At 42.3% G+C, this 22206-nt stretch overlaps 2 protein-coding genes across 7 annotated transcripts; one reads left to right on the top strand and one right to left on the bottom strand.

Moving 5' to 3' along the window:
• Positions 1 to 877: 877 nt before the first annotated feature.
• On the bottom strand, positions 878 to 15608 carry mfn1b (mitofusin 1b). Of its 3 annotated transcripts, none has more exons than XM_052074228.1 (18): positions 15569 to 15608; positions 14630 to 14782; positions 10926 to 11061; positions 10671 to 10833; positions 10244 to 10368; positions 9689 to 9797; positions 8844 to 8951; positions 8254 to 8407; positions 7174 to 7241; positions 5822 to 5943; positions 5559 to 5685; positions 4833 to 4937; positions 4432 to 4534; positions 3580 to 3806; positions 2786 to 2965; positions 2510 to 2706; positions 2199 to 2333; positions 878 to 1309 (listed from the first exon to the last, which is right to left on the bottom strand). In XM_052074228.1, exons 1-18 carry the CDS (start codon positions 15591 to 15593, stop codon positions 1240 to 1242), a joined length of 2307 nt encoding a protein of 768 aa, XP_051930188.1. In that variant the 5' UTR covers positions 15594 to 15608; the 3' UTR covers positions 878 to 1239. The 3 variants fall into 3 exon arrangements, with proteins under 3 accessions (XP_051930188.1, XP_051930189.1, XP_051930190.1); XM_052074229.1 differs by lacking the exon at positions 15569 to 15608 and adding an exon at positions 15214 to 15405; XM_052074230.1 differs by lacking the exons at positions 8844 to 8951; positions 9689 to 9797; positions 10244 to 10368.
• An 80-nt stretch (positions 15609 to 15688) lies between these two features.
• plaat1 (phospholipase A and acyltransferase 1) lies at positions 15689 to 21349 on the top strand. Of its 4 annotated transcripts, XM_052074239.1 has the most exons (5): positions 15706 to 16873; positions 18777 to 18826; positions 19569 to 19701; positions 20032 to 20300; positions 21140 to 21349. In XM_052074239.1, exons 2-5 carry the CDS (start codon positions 18800 to 18802, stop codon positions 21239 to 21241), a joined length of 531 nt encoding a protein of 176 aa, XP_051930199.1. In that variant the 5' UTR covers positions 15706 to 16873; positions 18777 to 18799; the 3' UTR covers positions 21242 to 21349. The 4 variants fall into 4 exon arrangements, with proteins under 4 accessions (XP_051930202.1, XP_051930201.1, XP_051930198.1 ...); XM_052074238.1 differs by having other exon boundaries at positions 15700 to 16873; positions 20032 to 21349; XM_052074242.1 differs by lacking the exon at positions 18777 to 18826 and having other exon boundaries at positions 15689 to 16844; positions 19611 to 19701; positions 20032 to 21349.
• Positions 21350 to 22206: the final 857 nt, after the last annotated feature.

The raw sequence follows: 22206 nt of genomic DNA, 5'->3' as shown, positions 1-22206 counted from the left end.
AATTTTTATAGTCTTTTTCACACCAGATCTTTTTTTTTGTATTTGTACAGTGGCTTGGTGATACTGATATGTTGCCATGAGTTATTGTCATCAATAATGATTAAAAAAAGCTTTTGACAAAATTTAATACTTGGGATTTTTGACTGATAGTGTGATTTGTGGCAGAATATGGCTGCAGGATTGTGATGTGAGGCAGCAGGGAAATGTACCAAAAAAGTGTGAAGTGGAAGAGAGTGAGTTAAAGAATAGAAAAACACAAGTTGTGCATGCAGGCGACTTGAACAATTTGAGTTTTGTATCATAAAATTGTGACAAAACGTTGAAGATTAAGTTATGTGGAAATAAGTGTAGATTTATTTTCCCCAGTAAGTTTCATATATTACAGTACTATATAATGATATTTTCATTTTTAAAAAGTACAACATTTTGAGGGGATTTTGGAGTGGAATGGATTAAATTTCCATTCATTCAAATAGCTTAAGTCAATTAGCAATATGAGTGATTTCAATGTACCACTGTGTGGAGGGCACTGCAGTACATATTTTTCTTAAACTTTCAGTTGCAAGAAAATAGTAATTATAGTATTTCCTGAAATAGTGTCAGTGCCCCAATTAATGCATCATCCACTTGGCCAAATGCCCTACTCTAGCCTAGGCATCATAATCACACAAGTACTGAGCAAATGTGGAATCGATAAAGTTGAAGTTTAGGTTTGGAGTTTATACACAAAGTGCTATATGCCACGCAGCATTCAGGAGTGGGAAATATAAAATTGCACTCAGTGCAGTTGACTAAATAAGCAACCCGTGGTCAACTTTGAGGAAATAGCTTTCATCAAGTGATGTATTTATACAATAAATGCAAACTACATCACCGATATCTTTCATACGAAATGTATTTATTTTTTTCTTGCTAAAACGCATGTACAGGCTGCCAGACACAAAGAGAATTGGTTTCACAAAAGTTTGTCCAAAAAAAGGCATATACACAGTTTGTAGCACATTAGTGTACAATAATAGCACTCAATTAGTAAGTTGGTTAGTTTGTATTCTTTTTTTTTAATACTACCGTTAGACATGGAGTGGACAAGTTCAAGACTTAAACAGTAATAAAAATCCATTTATAATGCAAAATAGACAACAGAATCATATATAACCTTTATGGTTGCAAAGATTTGGAAAAATGCTTTTCCTGATTGTTTGTGCCTTTCAGTGGAAAAAAAGGTTGGGAGGATTGACTTCATTGTTGAGGCTGCAGGTACTGCTTCGTAAATGTCTCCAACTGTTTCTCCAGTTCGCTGGCTTTGTGCCTAAAGTCCACACACAACAGATGAGCGAGAGAAAAATGACATCGAACTATAAGAATCACGTTGGTTCAATCAAGTTTTTAGAACAAAGAAGTGAAGTCCTAATTTTACAAAAATGCAATTGTATAGTAATAAGGTAGAAAGTTGCAATACTTGAATAGCTAAGTTTTAAGGAAAATGTATGGTGATCAAAGAGTTCAGATCTTACAAGCAAAAAGTTTAAATTGGATGAAAAGCTAATTTTACTATTTTAAGATCAAACTATAAAAAGTAAAGCTATGATGAAAAATAAAAGGAAGTTGAAATTTAGTAAATAGCAGTGGATATTCAATTTCAAATATCCACTCCTTATTGAATAATAACTCAGGCTCGACTGATTCACAGGCCAATTTTTTTTTTTGCTGATTAGACAATTAAAAAAAAAATTAGACATTAACAAATTACAACATAAGACACATTTACTCTGTGCTGTAATGACAAATATGTAAGGATAAAGTACTGAAAAAAATGACAAAGTGACCAAACCAAATGTTATTTTAATCATTATGTATTTTAAAGTAATTGGCTCATTAATTATTGGAATTTTATCCTGCCAATTATTAGAAATGCATGGGCCTGAAAAAGATCCATATTTGCCTACCACAACACAAATGCTAGCTTTGTTAACCATCTGTAGCATTTTGCATTGTGTGTTAACATTAAGCTTTTAGTAAGGCAAAGTTTGATGGTTTGGTTAAATACACAATGTCTATTATTTTTTTAATGTTTAGTTTTACTGTAAAACAGCTTGAACCCTCTTTGTTGTCCTTATATTGTGACTTGTTTTTTTCTTGTAAGGATCCAATTTTACTGTTTTAAGTTAATATATTAAATTACATAGTCACAGATTTACCGCAGACTCTTGGAGCGCCTCTGGACGCTCTCCAGCTGATCAATGTTGGCGCTCAGCCGGCGGATTTCTGCCTCGAGCTCCTCCTGAGTCTGCTCCACCTCATGACATAGGCGAGCGAAGGTGGTCGCCATCTCCCTGGTAATGCAGAGACTTTTTAATTCTCAAATTCTCAACACAACTGAACAGGTTATAGGTCACATAACAGTGTAAAAAGCACAGATTTGTCTTTTATTTTTTAAACATCACAGAAACCTAGCAGTTGAAGAGAGGTATGTCGACGTATTCTATCCACTGTGTGCAGTCACACTTACTGCTGCACTTGGTGGCTACAGTTGGCGCTGGTGAAGCTGACTATGAGCTGCAGCTTGTCTGTGGCGTAATCCACAAACTGGCGCTTCAGGCTGCGTTCCTTGGCCTTGGTGGTCCATGTGAGGCGCTCATACAGGTACAGCAAACCGTAGAGGGAGGCCATCATACCGATCAGCCTCCAACCCAGAGTCCTCCACACCTCAACACGCACACAAAGCCCAACTGTGTTATAAAAGCAATATCAGGTAAGATGGGGGCTCACGCCGCAAAGAACATACCACTCCTCCGACGACAATAGCGCTCATAGACGTGCGTGAGGTGAGGGAAGCGGCGTTGGTTGCCATGGCAACCATCAGGTCTTCCTGTCTCATCACTGCCGTCTCGTGGTTGGATGTTGCAACGGTGGACGGGGGTCCCGAGGATGGCGTTGTGGCCGGGGGCAGCGCTGGAAGAGTGGCCTGATGGACACGTAATTGATGTTTACGTACACTCATCAAGGTCGGACTCATTTTTAATATCGATTTGATTTAAACTGAACATTTTACAGCATGGATTATTAATCATGTGCAATGTTTTTTTTTTTCAAGAATTGGGTATAAATCTCATCTCATCTTCCGTACCGCTTGATCCTCACTAGGGTCGCGGGGGGTGCTGGAGCCCATCCCAGCCATCTCCGGGCAGTAGGCGGGGGGACACCCTGAATCGGTTGCCAGCCAATCGCAGGGCACACATAGACGAACAACCATCCACGCTCACACTCACACCTAGGGACAATTTTGAGTGTTCAATCAGCCTGCCATGCATATTTTTGGAATGTGGGAGGAAACTGGAGCACCCGGGGAGAACATGCAAACTCCACACAGGGAGGCCGGAGCTGGAATCGAACCCGGTACCTCTGCACTGTGAAGCCGACGTGCTAACCACTGGACTACCGGGCCGCCCGGGTATAAATCTACTGAATCTAATTTACAAAGCCCAAAAGTTGATCTCACGTAAAAAACAGTCATGCCCGTGATAAGTGTAAGCAAATTTCTGTATGCATTTCAAGCAACAACAAGACTCCAGGCCGCACCTGCAATTTTTGGTCTACTAGTTTGAGGGCCCTCTCGGCATTGACGGATCCCAGGAAGCGGTGCACTAATGCCGTCCAGCCAAAAGAAAAGCGAAACTCAATGTCTTCCTGGAAGTCGTTGCACAGCGAGGCACAGTTGAGGTCATAACTCAGGTCCAACTTCCGGTTGGGCACCAGCCTGTGGATTTGGCTCTGGCTTCCAGAGGGCAGCAAAGGGAACATACTCTCTGTAGATGGGAGAGAAGATGTAGGGTTCTTGGTCGTCACAATTTGCATGTTACAAGTGATGGAATTTCAGGGCTTGGGAGTCCAAACTTTTCTATCTATCAAAAAAAAAAAAAAGAAAGAGGGGCAGCCACTTCACTTTGTTTTTTATGACATATACTAAAACCAATTCTTTATGTTGTAAAGTAACATACGCTATGCAGCTAAACATTTTTTAAAAAATCATCACAATCTGTGTTATGGGTCATATACCTCTTGAAAAAAGATTGACCGTTTTACAGATGTATTGTTCTTCACATAGAACACAGAATATAGGTATGTTGTCTGTCTACGTGTGTTGCAGCACCATTTCTCTTCAATCTCCAGGGTTGTAACTCTGCAATGGACTGGCCCCTCCAAAAGTATTTTAACGACAAAATCAATTTGTTGTTGTTGTAAACTGAAGACATCTAGGTATTAACTCAAAAGATAAACATGAGACAAATTTCGTAAACTCCAGCTTTCATTTCATGGTATTTAAATCTGGATACGATAAAAAATAACGGAGCACAGACCCTGCCCCCCTCCACTCCCCCCCTTTTTTTAAAGGCATTAGATAAATTGTGAATGTGCAGGGATTGACTGTACCTGTCATGAATCTCTGAGTGGACTGGACGGAGGCATTGACAGCGTCTGAGCAGCGGAAAGCCAGGTTCTTGCCCATCCCCTCTTCCACATGAGACAACAGCTCCTGTCATCATATATATAAAATAAATGAATTAATCATTTTTTTAAATGGTGCCAAAGACACTGCATCCTAACTGGTGGTTAAAATGAGCAGAAGGGAGGCTTGGATTTGTTTTGCATGGCGGGTAATCTGGAGCCATTGAGAGGCAGTGTAAACCCTGGACTGGTTGCTCAAACCTCAGAGAAACCAAAAAAAGGATCAAAATATTGAACTCACACACGCTCTTAATACAGTATATTACAAAAACAACAAAAAGCACCCAGAATTCACTCTATGGAGACAAACGTGTGCATCTACTTACAGACTTGTAGAGCTTGAGGACGTGGGGCGATGGGTGGAAGTCGGCATGGAACTCGTCTACAATCACATGAAGACGGCAGATCTCCTCACTCATGGCGTTGGACACCTCAAGTAAGGACAAAAGTCAGCACAACACATCTTCCCGCAGCCAGGGAAGAAACACTGTTCATCTGATGGATGACTTGATGTTTGTAAACAGGAGACACCACGGTACTTCCAGGTGGCAGAAAAGTGACTGACTTGAACTAAAACTTGTGTTTGGGGTTGTGCCACCAGATATAGCCCAAATAGTTTAGGTTTTTGTCAATTTTCTTCACAGCGATCGAGTGGGAAGCAAACCATTAATATGTTTACCTTTGAGTACTCTAAGTTTGGAAAACCTAATGGCTGGCCGGCTAGTTGACGAGTGTACCGGTACTATCAATTTCTCCAGAAAAAGAGCAGTATCTGTGCATTTACACAAATTACAGCAAATTTATTTCCACTTCTTTTTTTTTTTTAATCATCGCACTTGCGAAAACTGAAACAAAATCAATTACGGCATTGGTCGCATGTAAAATCGTTTCGACTGACACTTCATACATACAAACTAGAGCACAAGAGGCTGCCGCCATTGGAGAGATTGCTTAAGATTATGCCACCCAGAAGAAGTACATATGACATTGTGATGAAAGGGTCTTTAAAAGCATTTTCATGATGGTGCTTCACATATTTTGCCTCAAATTACCTTTGACTCCACATCCTCACTGATAGCCTTGATCTTCTTACTGATGTCATCAACCAGCAGTCTGAGCTGATTCCTCACAAAGTCCAGCCGGTCTATTTGATATTCCCTGTCCTCCAGTGCCGCTACTCTAAATCCCCATCCGACAGGGAGCCACTTTTAGACACTCATCTTAACAGTCAAAAGGCGCCATCGGACAACTCCTACCTCCACCTGGATTTTATATTCGTGTCTCTCCCAAGACCAATGTGACGCATGTAACTCACCTCTTCTCGGCCGCCTCGATGTTGATGGCGTCCATGATGCACTGGACTTTTTCTGTGATCTGCGTGGCCCTGATAGTATGCTGCTCAAACTTTGTTTTCACTGCTGACTGCGAGATACACTCCTGCGAGGCCATAACACACACGCGCGCGCGTTACTGTGACGTTTTTGGTTGGGGCTGATGATGGCGGGCGAAAAGACGAGATGCACACACATCTGCTGCTTTTTAACTGAAAGGCAAATGAAGGTGTGTAAAATGACAGCAGCAGAGAGTGCATTCCACATCCCACGGCCCCGAAATAGCCAAAACTCACAGTAACGTGGCGACAAAGCATCAGCAAAATTATGAAAACATGTTAGATGAATACAACCAAATATACAGCAAATGAAAAGGGACATAGACTTTGTGGGAAAATACAGTGCGATGTTCGGTATGTACTGTATGATGGTGACTGATTGTGTAAACCGTCATCGAAGTGTAAGTAAATCTACTCAGCCTTTCAAGAGGCCAAACAAATGCATGGCAGAGAGCAACAGACAGTTAATGTGTTGTTTCTGGATATTTTCTTGCTAGTCGTTATGCAATTAGCCACACGATATTTGCAGAAGCACCTGGTTATAGAAAATACTTTGTGTATGCAATTGATTGAAATTACTGGATTGTTTCTAGTGCAATGAGCAGCCAGGTCATTTCTGGGTGTACTATGGTAATAGTATATATATTTTTTGGGGGGGAGTGGTATGTTTTTTTTTTCCTTTTTGATGTTGAAGCAAAAAAATAATAACTGTACTAAACTCCAATTTGTACCACTTTTGAGGTGTTCGGCCGTGTAGGTCACACATATGGTTCATGCTTACGGAGGTTTGCTGCTTTTGTTTGTGTAAAACAATTCAAAGGACAAAAAAAAAACAAATTTGAAAGATAAAAACAGAATCATATCAAAAATGGAAAGCAAATCAATAGACGCCATCGCCTTAGTGAATCTAGACTTCAACAATGAAGACGCAGATTGATGAAAAAAGTACAGCACGTGGTTCTAAAAGAAGATCGCTGGACCCTGTTTGAAGAGACGCTTGATAGGAGAAGCTAACAGTGACTAATGTTCAGCTGTTTAATTCCTGCAAGAGATCATCTTCCACTTGATTAGACGAGCTGGGCCTTCTCACAACTGCACCGTTCTACTTTGGTCCGTCACTTTTAACAGTAATTTTTGCACAGCAGCAAACATGTCTTTTTTTTCTAGTCTAAACATCTGCTCAATAGGCTACAATGTAGGGGGAAACTAAGTTTTGCAACAGCCTGATAATAGACTCAGAACAACACACTCACACTCACACACTCGAGCATACAGACCTCAAACCTCCTTTCAAAGCTCTGGAATTCTTTGAGTCTCTCCTGGAAGCCCTCAGCCAGGGCACCACCTGATAAATGGAAAGAAGGAGTTCATGTCTTGTTTTTGACTCTAAATTGTCCATTGGTGTGAATGCGTGTGTAAATGTTTGTTTTTCTATATGTGCCCAGAGATTGAGTGGCACGTTTCACATAGCTGACTATAACTACCAGGTGCCAATTTCATACCAAAGCCCCATTCACAGTGACCGATCTGATTTTCACCTTCAGTCAACATTTTAAGGGAGCATGAATAGCAGGTTTTCAAAATAATAGATGGATGGACGATTACTTGCTTAAATAAAAAGGAGAACAAGAGCTAATTAGCCATTTGCAGCTTTCAGGTGAATTTCTGGGGGGCCTGGTGGTTAGCGTGTCAACCTCACAATGCAGAGACACTGGGTTCAATTCAAATGATGGCCTCCCTGTGTGGAGTTTGCATGTTCTCCCCGGGCCTGTGTGGGTTTTCACCACGTACTCCGGTTTCCTCCCACATTCCAAAAACATGCAAGGAAGGCTGATTGAACATTCCAAATTGTCCCTAGGTGTGAGTGTGAGCGCAAATGTTTGTTCGTCTCTGTGTGCCTTGCAATTGGCTGGCAACCGGTACAGGGTGTCCCCTGCCTACTGCCCGAAGACAGCTGGGATAGGCTCCAGCATGTCCCGTGACCCTTGTGAGGATAAAGCGGTTCAGAAAATTGATGGATGTATGGAAGGTGAATTTCTGTAATTTCTTTCTCACATTCAAAATGCCACAAAGCCCTTGATATTGGGAAAGTAGTAATAGTGTCTACTGTCAGAGATACATTATGCTGTAGTTGTTCATCTCGACAGTTATGTTGTTTTATGTTGGGGAGGAATTAAGTTTAGACCAGTTTGTTAGCGATTAGCAATAACTATTTTTAGAGGGGCATCAATTATCCCGGTATTACAATTAGTTCCTTTATAAAATTAAGTATTTATTTATTTGCTGTGATCCAGTTCTGTATTGTCAACCCAAGCGATACAAATGTTGAGCAGGGGTCATTAGAGCCAAAGCCTCACCTGTCTCAGGCATGCCCTGTGCCCGTTGCATGCGGGAGTTGAGCACTTCTTTGGCGGAGACAAAGAAAATGCGGTTGGGTGCCTGGTCGCGGTCCACGACCTTCAGCTCTTCCACAAGGAAGTTCACACAACGATCTGTGTGCTGCTTTCTCACCTGCAGCATGAGGGCAGAGGGAAAAAATTCAAACACAGCAGAAGTACAACAAAAAAGCATTATAATGTGTCAGATCCATCTTTCATCTGAGACTAGTCTCTTGGGTGTGCTGGAGCATATCCCAGCTGATTTCTGCAAAAGTAGGGCACAGCGTGGACTGGACAGGACTCAGATAAACAAAATACCATTCGCATTTACACCAAAGGAAATTTTAGAGAATGTAGTTAATATAACATGCATGTTTTTGGAACATGGGAGGAAGCTTGAGTACCCAGGGAAAACCCATGCAAGCACAGGAAGAGCATGCAAGCTCGCCTCGAGAAGGCCAGAGCCTGCATTTGAACCACCAACCTCAGTACCATGAGGCAGATGTGCGAAGCACCATGCTGCCCATGTGTCACATGATCTTCTTGTAAATGATACAAATGTAACTCACATCTTCCATGTATTCTGGTTCATTTGCTGAAGCATCCCAGCGGTTGTTGAGGATGAAGATGTTGGGCTTTGACAACCGTTCATTGACTTTGTGGAAAAAGTGCTTTTCCTAAAAGATGACAATGGAAAGGTGAAATTTACACTTTTTATAAGTCCTACTTACTCTGTCAATCCTTCTATTTTTGTTGTTGTTTCGTCGGTCAAACTTACATTTAAAAAAATAAAAATATTGCAAAAAACCTTGAGTGCTCGAAAAAAAATTAAAGACGTTTTTAAAATCAGCATAAAAAACATGTTTAGGGGACACAAAAAGATTACCCTCATTAAAATGTGTTGACGGCCAGTGTTATCGCAGGTGCCATCAATAAAAGGAAAAAAAGAATGTGGGAAAATGACAAAATATAATAAGTGATTTGATAACTAACTCCATGCAAAACAAAAAGGTGTCATTGGAAGTTATATGCATGACCGGATTGCAAGTGGGCTATTTAGAGCTACAGAACAATTTAGTAGAAGGAATTAATTGTATGTTCATTCCTCAAACCCATGTAAATCGCTGATTATTTGTGCATGGACTGAATGAAATCATTTACATCTCATGAATTCCTGCATACTAGTACAGTACAATTCTTTCTATTATTTTCATTCTGCTCTGTGCGATATCAACCCCAAAAAAATTCTTTTGCAGCATCAAACTCCCGTTTGACGATGGCAAGTCCTTCCAGTCTGTGCACTTGTGTCAGTTTATAATGAGTCTCATCTTTCCCACAGGATGGCAAGACGGAGTAAGGTCACATTTACTTATGGTTACAGACATAAACCTGAATGCAGCCAAAGCGCTGTTACCGTGTTCATGAGCGTGGATTCAGAGTTGGCAACCAGCACGAAGACGTCAGCATCCAGGCAAAACTTGTCTATCCAGCTGTCCAACTCTGATGTGACATCTGTCCCCGGGCTGGTGAATATGACAGCAGTTATTTGATCGACCATTTTGACTGAATTGTTGAAAGTGTGAATTCATATAAGTGATGCATGAAGTTGTCACAGTGCCGATGGAGGGGGTAGACTTGTTTTTCGTGATGCCTGTAATTGCCACATATACACAATGCAGCATAAAAATGCTGGGCTTTGCTCTCGCAGGCAAACAAAAGCCAGACTTGCCATTGGCCGAAATAAATTATTGAGTCACTCAGTTGCAAGAGAAGAACCTACGGTTAATTTCGGGGAGACAAAAATGGGGTGTGTAAAGTTTGCGATAAGTGTTGGGGAGTCTAATGAAAGCATGTGAGCCATGTTATTCAAACACATTGAAACTGCTTTAAATTGTGAGAAAAAGGCCTAATTTGCGTCCTTTAACTTTGAGATTTTGAAGTAATGCAACATCTGACTACTCTTGTATACCTGTCTACAAGGACCAGGTCATCCCGAAGGAGGGCACACTTGGTCTTTGGCCAAAATACACGAACGAGGCAGCCGGCATCCAAACTCTCATCCATGTGGAGAGCGTGAGCCAGCTGGTTTACTGTCTGCAGGGTTTGTAAACACACATCAACTGTCAGCACTGGGATCCTCTTTCCGTGATTACATTTAATTTGAAGAAATGTTCCAACATACATGCAGGATTTGGGAATGTGTAAGTGAATTAAATGAAAACTTTAATAACATTAGTCCCAATTCTAATCATCCGGGATAAGAAACTGTGACAAACTACTTCTTCGCTCAAATAAAAACCTAATATTACTGAGATTTATTTGTGTTTTTGTGTAGGATTAAACACATTTAAATGTTTGGGAACAAAATACCACAACTACATAAAGGCCCTGCTGACCTTGATACTTTTCTCCTCCTCTGAGCCCTCAGTCTTGAGGTAGGCCTTGTCCTCATCGGTCCCTTCCACACTCAAGAAGCAGTTGGTGGTGTGACCGATACCACTGGGCAGCACACGGTCCCTCAGCATGGCGTTAACCACTGTGCTTTTCCCGTTACTTGTCCTACAAGCACCCAACAATAAATATCAAAACAGCAAATCTCTGAGAGAATTCCCCAAACTGACAGGGGAGGTTTTATGATCATATTTGTTTACCTTCCAAAAAATGCCACTTTCATGTGTCTGCGAGCCAGCACCTCCTTGATGACCGCAAGCTTATCTGCATACGCTTGAATCTCCAACTTTTGATCCAGACTTGCAATTTTACCAATGGCTTTATTCCCACATGTATCTGTTCAACAACCACAATTGCGCAACATCAAATCTATAAATACAGTATTGATAAATGTGTGTCACCTGCATCTGTCCAACTCCCCCCCCAAAAAAATCTAGGTCTATTTTCTATTCTAGAATAAGATTCTAAAATAGCACAACGATGTACTCCACTATCAAATGTCATTACTTAAGATAAAACAACAGGTTATCAAACTTTTATCAGATTGCGATTCAAACATGGCAAACAAGGTTGAACAAAAACATACTTCAATGAATACCGCTGCTATTGCTACGATCGCCATCCATCCATCCATCCATCATCTACCGCTTATCCGGGGCCGGGTCGCGGGGGCAACAGCTTTAGCAGGGAAGCCCAGACTTCCCTCTCCCTAGCTACTTCTTCCAGCTCTCCCCGGGGGATCCCGAGGCGTTCCCAGGCCAGCTGGGTGACGTAGTCTCTCCAGCGTGTCCTGGGTCTTCCTCGGGGTCTCCTCCCGGTGGGACATGCCCGGAACACCTCACCAGGGAGGCGCTCAGGAGGCATCTGAATCAGATGCCCAAGCCACCTCATCTGGCTCCTCTCGATGTGGAGGAGAAGCGGCTCGACTCTGAGCCCCTCCCGGATGACCGAGCTCCTCACCTTATCTCTAAGGGAGAGCCCGGACACCCTGCGGAGAAAACTCATTTCGGCCGCTTGTATCCGGGATCTCGTTCTTTCGGTCATGACCCATAGCTCGTGACCATAGATGAGGGTTGGAACGTAGATCGACCGGTAAATTGAGAGCTTCGCCCTTTGGCTCAGCTCCTTCTTCACCACGACAGACCGATACAACGTCCGCATCACAGCAGACGCTGCACCGATCCGCCTGTCGATCTCTCGCTCCCTCCTGCCCTCACTCGTGAACAAGACCCCAAGATACTTAAACTCCTCCACTTGGGGTAATATCTCCTCCCCGACCCGGAGGGGGCACTCCACCCTTTTCCGACTGAGGACCATGGTTTCAGATTTGGAGGTGCTGATTTTCATCCCAACCGCTTCACACTCGGCTGCGAAACGCTCCAGTGAGAGTTGAAGGAGCCAACAGCACCACATCATCTGCAAAAAGCAGGGATGAAATACTGAGGCCCCCAAAACAGACCCCCTCAACGCTTCGGCTGCGCCTAGAAATTCTGTCCATAAAGGTTATGAACAGAATCGGCGACAAAGGGCAGCCTTGGCGGAGTCCTACCCCCACTGGAAACGGTTCCGACTTACTGCCGGCAATGCGAACCAAACTCTGACATCGGTGGTATAGTGACCGAACAGCCCGTATCAGGGGGTTCGGTACCCCATACCCACGAAGCACCCCCCACAGAACTCCCCGAGGGACACGGTCAAACGCCTTCTCCAAGTCCACAAAACACATGTAGACTGGTTGGGCGAATTCCCACATACCCTCAAGGACCCTGCTAAGGGTGTAGAGCTGGTCCACTGTTCCACGGCCGGGACGAAAACCACACTGCTCCTCCTCAATCTGAGGCTCGACTTCCTGACGGACCCTCCTCTCCAGCACCCCTGAATAGACCTTACCAGGGAGGCTGAGGAGTGTGATCCCTCTGTAGTTGGAACACACCCTCCGGTCCCCCTTTTTAAAAAGAGGGACTACCACCCCGGTCTGCCAATCCAGAGGCACTCTCCCCGTTGACCACGCGATGTTGCAGAGGCGTGTCAACCAGGACAGCCCCACAACATCCAGAACCTTGAGGAACTCCGGGCGGATCTCATCCACCCCTGGGGCCTTGCCACCGAGGAGCTTTTTAACCACATCGGTGACTTCAACCACAGAGATAGGAGAGCCCACCTCAGAGTCCTCAGACTCTGCTTCCTCCAAGGAAGGCGTGTTGGTGGAGTTGAGGAGGTCTTCGAAGTACTCTGCCCACCGGTTCACAACGTCCCGAGTCGAAGTCAGCAGCGCCCCATCCCCACTGTACACAGTGTTAGTGGTGCACTGCTTCCCCCTCCTGAGACGTCGGATGGTGGACCAGAATTTCCTCGAAGCCGTCCGGAAGTCGGCTTCCATGGCCTCACCGAACTCTTCCCACGCTCGGGTTTTTGCCTCGGCGACCACCGAAGCCGCGGTCCGCTTGGCCAGTCGATACCCGTCAGCTGCCTCTGGGGTCCCACAGGCCATAAAGGCTCGATAGGACTCCTTCTTCAGCTTGACGGCATCCCTTACTGCTGGTGTCCACCAGCGAGTACGGGGATTGCCGCCACGACAGGCACCAACCACCTTACGGCCACAACTCAGATTGGCCGCCTCAACAATAGAGGCACGGAACATGGTCCACTCGGACTCAATGTCCCCCGCCTCCCCCGGAACATGGGAAAAGCTCTGTCGAAGGTGGGAGTTGAAACTCCTTCTGACGGGGGATTCCGCCAGACGCTCCCAACAAACCCTCACGATACGTTTGGGTCTGCCAGGACGGACTGGCATCTTCCCCCACCATCGGAGCCTACTCACCACCAGGTGGTGATCAGTTGACAGCTCCGCCCCTCTCTTCACCCGAGTGTCCAGAACATGCGGCCGCAAATCCGATGATACAACTACAAGGTCGCAAACTGATTTAATCAGTTTAAAGTTTTATTTAAATGTAACCAGGTGAATCTTACTTAGATGCTTGTAGTGAAGGCTTCCTTGTTTAACAAATGTAGCACTGTCACTTTAAGAGCCACACTAGATCAAAACACGCGGGAACATATGCAGCGTGTGAGAATCAGACCAGAAAGGGTGACATGCACATAAAGGAGGGTAGTCGCTGAACTGTGCCCACTGTAAGTCCCAACTTGATACACCCATGATCGTCCTCGTAACCCTGGCGATATTCAGGTAATTGGTAACTAGTTTACCATGACGCATGTTAGGTGTTAATTTTGGACAGATGATTAATTAGTTGAATGGTATTTGTAGAGCACAATATCTGGAGTGGTTTGGGTTGGAGTTTGACATCTACCACTAGTGAGTCGTGTGAACAGCTGTACAGCGTAAGTGTTCGCAATGTTATAAGATGTAAATATGTTTTTTTTTACTGTAAATTATATGAACTGTGTTATCTGTTCTTTAGAGGGGAGATCATTTATGTTTGACCACGTGCTTTGTACACACCCAACACACCGAAACATATCGAGTAAGTGTGGCTGCATCTCAAAACATTGGGTTGTAATGATTATTTGTTCTGCACTAAGAAGTATTGTGGCTTGTAAATAATGTATTTTTATTTCTGTTTTCCTATTAAGCAAGCCACTGCTGTTGTCTATTGTGGTGTAATTGTCTGTAATCTGTTAAATAATTTTCTTTGATCTCTTAGATCCCTGTTCGACCTCTTTTAAAATTCAGTTAAGATCTCAGTCTTTCATCTTAATGCTGAACAATTCTTCATTGTTCAGTCGGGAATCAAGCCCACCTAAAAATTATTTTGTGTCCAGTCCAGTCTTTCCAAAGACCCGGCTACATAAAGTTTATGCTTACATGCTCAACTGAACTGTTTACATGTTTTTTGGAGGAACTACAGTTGGCAGATGATGAACTGTAAACAACCCATCCTACCTTCCACAAACTCGGAGGTCTCCGTGACGTAATTCAGAAGCTGCTCAAATAGGACACTTATGGTCTTCTTGGCCACCACAAAGTGTTTCAGGGGCGAAAACTCTCCCCTGGCTGAATCGGTGCGTCGAAGTGGGGCAGCCGCGGCCATGGCGACTGGATACACACAGTGGTCTGGTCACAAAAGGTCAAAGGAAGTCCACAATAACACTTAGCCTGGATAGCGAACGTGGAGACATCGAGTTACGTGTGTAATCCAATTCTCCGATTTTCGGGAATCGTGTATGCAGATGATTAATGACGCTGACCCACGTGTTGAGAATGCGAGCGACCTGTTACTTTATTTAGATCCGTTACTGTAAGGGGCACCCGGTGGATGTAAACAAGAGCACCTCATGCAAACCCGATCGTGTTACATCGAAAGCTTAAAACACAAGATATGTACGTGTCAAGCATCGATCAATGGAATACACGTATTAAAAAAACATTTACACGACCTGACACCTGCGAACTTGAGCTTGCTAGCCGGTTAGCAAGCTAACGCAAAGTGCTTCACGTAAGCAGTTAGTCGTCAAAGCATTACGTACCAAACCTTGTGCTAATTATGATATTACCACGGTCCTACAACATCCGGCGTCTTCGTCTCATAACATAAACACATAAATTGCTCCTCTATGACAATGTTGTTAATCCCTGTGTGCGTTGGATGATCATTTACTGCTACTCTATTTAACCTTCTGTTATCTTCACGTATTGTCAATGACATTTTATTGGGAAATAAGGACAAAAATATTCACAATAAAAGAAAATCACTCAGGCAAATGTATACAATGCTTTAAACATTTTTTCGTATAAAATGTTTTAAACAATGTATAAACCTAACAGAATTTAAAACTAACTCACCATACACTATTAATTCACACCGTCTCTTAATAAACTTACCTTGAAGGGATTCAGTTACACACATCGGAATTATTGTGAAAATTCGAACAACTTCTGGTCATGGTCTCGCTAAAGTGAGCTTGATGCAGCTCACAAACGCTACACAGAGGCAACCGCCAATCAGACAGCAAAGAATTTATCCAACCCCCTATTGTGCAGGAATGTGGAGGAGCAAAAGGTTCAAACTTGTTACAACACATGCCAAACGAATATGATGGATCACCTCTATGCATAGTAGTAAAGTGTTTTATATTTTGTAGTTATTTATGACTGCATGTGCCTGTGTGTGTGTGTGTGTGTGTGTGCGTGTGTGTGTGTGTGTTCACTCGTTGCCCATCTCTGGTCTGCACTGTAATCAGAATCACAATCAGATTTTTTGGCCAAGTATGTAAAACACACAAGGAATTTGTCTCCGTAGCGTAGGCTACCCCGAGTACAGTATTGCAATAACAAGCAACTATGATAGACATGACATAAGTTTGTAAGATGGCAGAACCATCACAGACAAATGACATGCCTGATTCACTTATTGTAGTTTCCATTCGGGCTAGGCTAAGTTTTTTAAACAAAAATCGATTTCTGATTCTAATTGCAGACGAATGCTATTTTTGCAAGGTAGAAATTGGCACAATTTCTTTGGCAATGCTTACTGCAGCTGACTCTGATTGCCTTCCACCAAGCTCCTTTTTTGTCATACGGAAAACAATGTGAAAATTATTCCAATGGTGTCACTAGAATTGTTTGTTTCTTTATGCGGCTTTAAGAAGCTGGTAGTTGTTTTGATCTTGTTGCATCTCCGGTTGGCAACAGTGACTTCTATGTGGCAGCCATGTTTTTGAATCTCCTTAAAATTTCAATTTAAAAATAACAATAAAATACCCTGAGCAATAAAGTGAAATGAATCCATCATTAATTAAATCAGGTAATTTTTTAGCGCTACTTTCCATTTTGCTTTTATTGAGTGTGTTCATGTCACCGTCAGTGGATGGAACCACTAGCGGTGACATGAACAATGTAGGGGAGGAAACACCTCTTTGTGCCTACGTGTGTGTCCTTTGTATGTGTGTGTTTGTGAGTGTGTGGGTCATGAATGCACCACTGTCATCAGCCATAGACGTTGAACGCATCCACCTCCAGCTTCTGCTTCGGCTTTGGGACCTTGAGTAAACTTCAAAATTGCCATCAGAGAAACGTGGAATTAATATCTTTCTGTTTTCTCTTTCTGCTTGTTTTTATGTTCTGGTCATTGATGGACTTATAATGGAGAATTAAAATGGTGAGAAAGAAAAAACTGCTTGTGTTTGAGTAAGTATTGCTCCTGTTTTGTTCTTTGATACCACTGTGCTGCCTATGACAGCGGGGTTTTCCAAACATTTCATACTCAAAAGACCACGGTTCACAAACTTGTTCCTCAGCGCCTAAATTCATGATAATGACAATAATCCTGATTCAGAAAGCTATTTGGCATGAAACTGTGTGCCGAATAGACAGCTGAGGAAAAAACGTAGACATTTTCGACCAGTGTTTGGGAAACTTCACTGTTGACATTTGAAGTGTGATATTTATTGATATCTATTGTCTTTTGTGATGGGAGACATGAATTACAGGGTGTTTTGATGCCAGTAATATGCACCCTTAATAGCCACCGGAAGTGTTTTGAAGTTTACTTTTTTGTGCATATTGTCACTATCCTGTGAAAAACACATGTCAATTTTTTAAACATTTTAACGGTCATGGGGTGTCCACGTTTCAGACAGCCTGCATAGCGACAGTATGGAAGTGTTTATCATGTAACATAAAATGGACTCAAAAGTATTTTTCTGCCAGCTTCCCCATTGTGTCAGTGTTATTGTGGCAGCGAGGTGTGTGTATTGTGTGCGTCTGGTTTTTTGTGTGTGTGTGTGTGTGTGTGTGTGTGTGTGTGTGTGTGTGTGTGTGAGCGATGAGTGGTATTGTGTGGTGCGTATGTACAAGTGACCTTTACATGGTGTGCCATCCCATCTAGCATTCTCTATGCACTATTTCTTAGAAGCCCACTCTTAGACACTGTACTACAATGCAAAAGTCTTGGGCCACTGGATTTCTTTTAGATATCTCCCTCCTTTGACACACCTAATGTAAACGATCAGCTCATCAGACAGCTTTTCAGAACCCTGATTACAGTCCTGATCAGTTGAATCAGGTGTGTTCATTGAGAAAATGATTTTTAGTCGCACACGTTTAAAATATGATGCACTACTACGTGCCATTTGTTTATTTTTGAGGAAAACGCTGGAAAATTACATAGCTTCACCACATTGGAATCATGTGCAACCGATGTACTTGTTTCAATTAAGTAAATCCAGAGGATATTTTTTTCACTTTTGGAGGAGGGGGACACCAAAAAAAATAGATGAGGGGCCCTTGAGGACCGGAATAGTCGGAACTGGAGACAATAGCCCGAAGCATCATAATATGGAGTTCTTTTGGTGATGAGAGGAGTTGGGTTTGCGCCAAATGTATGTTTTGGAAATTATTGCCAACAAATTTAACTTTGGTTGAAAACATTCAAACGTTCAAAAACATACATATCCCAAACATATGTGGGTAAAGTTGTTTTGGTCGGATAAAAACCAAGGTCTAACTTTTCGTCACTAATTCCAAATCGTATGTTTTTGTTTATTATATAAGCCAAGACAGTGGTAAACAGATAAACCTCTCTTCAGTCGTAGCATTGCTAAAACAACACATCTAAAGTACTTCTTAATGTGATAATAATGACCTTGCAACATATTTTTCAAATGGACTCATTGTGTAATTTTCGAGGGATCCACAGTTAGTACGTCCGCCTAACAGTGCATAGGTGCAGGGTTCGATTCCGACTCCGGCCTTGCTGTATGACATTTGCGTGTTCTCCTCGTGACTCCATGGGTTTTCTCTGGGTACTGTGGTTTCCTCCTACATTCTAAAAACATGTGTGGCAAGTTAATGGAACTCTGTTAAATTGTCCCTGGTTGTGAGTGTGAGTGTGGATGAATTTCCATCTATATGTGCCCTGTGATTAGCTCACGTCCAGTTCAGGGTGTACCCCACCTACTGGCCAGAGAAGCTGGGATAGGCTACAGCACACCCACGACCGTTGTGAGGATAAACTGATTACAAAATGGATGGATGGATGAATTTTTAGAGGATCATTTGATAGTGAAGTCTGTTTTTATTTCCTTATTAGGACTTGTGGAAGCATGTTGTGGGATGGCTAAACATCAACAAAGCTCTAGTGTAAGTTGCAATTCATGTGAAATGTGAAATGTGAAAAAACTTTATTAGTCTCGCAATGGAGACATTCCCAATTCACAGCAGCAAAGTTATGAATGGAAGAAGTAGAACAACAAAATATAGGAGCTGCTGGAAAGGCAGCCCCTCTCATGTCGCCATTTTGAAGTCAAAATAACAAAAATAACACAACACAACACATAGGACACAGACAGTCGTGCAATCTTCACCAATTTTCTGCATACACTTTGTTGTCTGAAGCAGTTCTAGATGAAAGAGGAGAGGATCAAAGTGTCCTTTCACCAGTGGATGTGAAACATCTCCAACAACTATTTAATGGTGCATCGTAATAAATTTGAATTCATTCAACTTATAGGAGTATTCTTTTCAGAGCGCCAGTAACCAATCATTTATTGTATTATGAAAAAAAAATCTTTTGGTTTGTGTCTTATTCAGTGTTCTAATTTCTTGAGATAGTGAATTTCTGTATGTGTATGATTATTAAAATTGGAGAATAGATTTTGAAAAATACATTTCGTGAACCTATGTAATGAGGTTGTTGTTTCTCTTTTAGCTGAAATAATGTTTTCCGCAGTATTCAGACTATTTACTGAGATACACCTGTAATTGAATAGCTATCAGTTTCATCAAAAGTGAGCTATTGCTGTATCACATGTTTTTTTTAAAGCACCGTGTTTCAGGTCTGCTGTGAAATGCAAATGCTCAACTGTCTAAATTGTGTGTGTAGATGGCCTCGAATGACCCTGCTAATCCCTCTGGCGACCCCCAGCCTGGGGATCTCATTGAGATCTTCAGACCAGCCTATCAGCATTGGGCACTCTACCTGGGAGATGGGTACATCATCAACTTGACTCCTGTTGGTCAGTGCCAATCTTTGACAACATACACTGGAACTGTTTTCTTTTTTTTCTCTCTCTATCTTTCCCCTGTCAAACATCAATCTGTCTGACCGTATTTCCAATAAATATCAAGAGTATGTCAAACTCTCATATAGAACAAAACTGTACCAGCATGAAAAGAGCTACTGATCCACCATACTGCAGCTGATCATGACAGGTTAAAAAAATGAATAAATCCAGAATCCCCGAAGTTCACCTTTTAAATCATCCCTAATGTCAAAAGATATGAACCCTCTGAAGAATGTCATCTTGTTGTTTCTCATCTCATCAGCCATTGATGCTTGTCTCCAGACGAGAGCCAGGCCGCCGCCATGTCCAGCGTGAAGTCCGTCTTCAGCCGGAAGGCGGTGGTGCGCATGCAGCTACTGAAGGAGGTGGTGGGAAGTGACTCGTACCGTGTCAACAATAAGTACGATCACAACCACACGCCCCTGCCCGTCTGTGAGATCATCCAGCGAGCGCAAATCCTGATTGGCCAGGAGGTGTCCTATGACCTACTGGGCAGTAACTGCGAGCATTTTGTCACCTTGCTGCGTTACGGGGAGGGAGTGTCTGAACAGGTGGCTTATACTCAATTTATTAGCAATCCATCCATCTTTTCTCATGCTTGTCCTCATGCGGGATCGCAAGTCATCTGCTGCCTTCCCCAGATGAATTTACGTGAGAGATGGCGTTGATCCAGCAGGACTGATTCGTGATAGAAATGTGCAAACCACACCACCACTGTGCTGCAAAATTCATCTTTTTGGGGGGCAACTAACATGCTCACATTCAACAAACATTATCTGGACGGAAGGATTTGGACATGTGGCCATTGGATATGAAAATGTCATGTGACTAATGTTGGGTGTGAGATAGCACCAGGCGCAAAATCTCAGACAAAAGCGTGTTAAATCATTTTATGGTGAGCATTTTCAGGTTCCACCACTCCATATACTGTTCATTCAACCGTGCCTTTAAGAATTTGATGTGTAATCTTGCTGGAACAGAAAAGAACCTAACAGCCCATTTGGATCACAGAAAAAAAATGGGAACCGGCTCAAGCACTCACTGATTAAATGATTAAAGGAGGAATATCCCAAGACTGTTTTCCAGATGGCAGGTGAAGCAAAAATACCACCATAAATGTAGTCATCTTTTACTATGCAGGCGTATTTTCAAATAATCCGATAATGAAAGTAGATGCACATATATGCCACATGGTTGATACCAGCAGCAGCAGCGGAACTGATGTATACAATATTACATTATATAGAACATTTATATTGGTAGGTACTTCTTGTTTTTGTGTTGGTGCTTTTAATACCCAACAGCAACTTAGAAAAAAAATCATAGAGATGCTGGCTTGGTGTTTTTTTTTTAAATTAGACTTCCTCTGCTTTCTTTCTTTTGTTGGCAGGCTACAAGGGCCATTGGAGCCATCAGTTTGGTCACAGCAGCAGCAAGTGCATTCTCTGTCCTGGGACTGATTAACACTCGGTCCAGAAACAGGCCCTTCTGACAGCTTCTGTGCAGCTTCTGCGGTTCAAGATATTTGCTCCGGAAAGTCAGCAGCCGTTCTAGGTTGATGGTGAAAGGAATAATGAATAAAAACAAACATATTCCAGGACTGCTTGTGAGATCTTTTAAAACAGGCTGGTACACTTGTTATTGTTCTGTTCAACACATTTTGAAGTAGCTTTGGGCAAAAGCAACTGAGCTTTGTAACTGGCGGGTTATGGTTCTAATGCTGTTGGGGATATCATACAGTAAATGTAAAAGTAATTGCTGGATAGATGCTAGTCTACTTCCTGACGACTATTGATGTGCTCTTGAGCACAGAATTATTATAATAAATCAAAATTGAGACTTGGGTGAGAGACAGGGTGCACCCTGGACTGGATCGAATGACTGAAATAATTACTGAGATCCTACAGACTTAGAATGTGGGTGAAAAACAGGCACAGCAGGAACATGAACCTGGGAGCGTGAACGGGACATCAGACAATGCAACAAATTCAGAAATGCAAGATTATCCCCTTTCAATGCCTTGCTTAAGAGAATTGTTTAATGTTCTTTGCTCCAAAAATGATTTGTGGTGAACGCTTTGTGTCTTGTGCAAGCCTAAAAAACGTGGGCTTCTGGCGTTAAAAAAAAAAATCGTTCTAACCTGAAAAACACATGTGTATCAATCATTAGCGTTTTGGGGTTTCTCAGTTCACAACGTTACCATAGTGATGGAATCACATTGTTTTGATGAGATGAAAGCCTGAACCAATGATACTTATCGGTAGCTTTTTGTCTTATGACCATTTATGATTTTATTTATATATACAGTTATTAAGAGGGAAAAAATTTGGCAAGTTATAAAATATATTAATATATTTTACAATAGTAAAAATAGATTTTTTTAACTCGTGTACTGAGGTACATCTCTATTTTTCCTTTTTTGTTTTTACTTTTACCAAAGAAAAATAGTTGAATACG

The sequence above is a fragment of the Hippocampus zosterae genome, chromosome 8, assembly GCF_025434085.1.
Source record: "Hippocampus zosterae strain Florida chromosome 8, ASM2543408v3, whole genome shotgun sequence".
In the NCBI taxonomy this organism is placed as follows: domain Eukaryota; kingdom Metazoa; phylum Chordata; class Actinopteri; order Syngnathiformes; family Syngnathidae; genus Hippocampus; species Hippocampus zosterae.
Note: the sequence above shows the minus strand (reverse complement) of the source record. Positions and strands in the feature narration are given on the sequence as shown.

Bases quoted from the DNA above. Each gene is read 5' to 3' on its own strand.
- plaat1 (XM_052074238.1), top strand. From the start codon at position 18,800: ATGGCTAAACATCAACAAAGCTCTAGT. The intron at 18,827-19,568 runs GTAAGTTGCAAT...TTGTGTGTGTAG, and splicing joins AACATCAACAAAGCTCTAGT to ATGGCCTCGAATGACCCTGC. The intron at 19,702-20,031 runs GTCAGTGCCAAT...GCTTGTCTCCAG, and splicing joins CATCAACTTGACTCCTGTTG to ACGAGAGCCAGGCCGCCGCC.
- mfn1b (XM_052074228.1), bottom strand. From the start codon at position 15,593: ATGTGTGTAACTGAATCCCTTCAAG. The intron at 7,242-8,253 runs GTGAGGCTTTGG...TCCATTTATCAG, and splicing joins ACAGGGCATGCCTGAGACAG to GTGGTGCCCTGGCTGAGGGC. The intron at 1,310-2,198 runs GTAAATCTGTGA...TGTGGACTTTAG, and splicing joins AGGCGCTCCAAGAGTCTGCG to GCACAAAGCCAGCGAACTGG.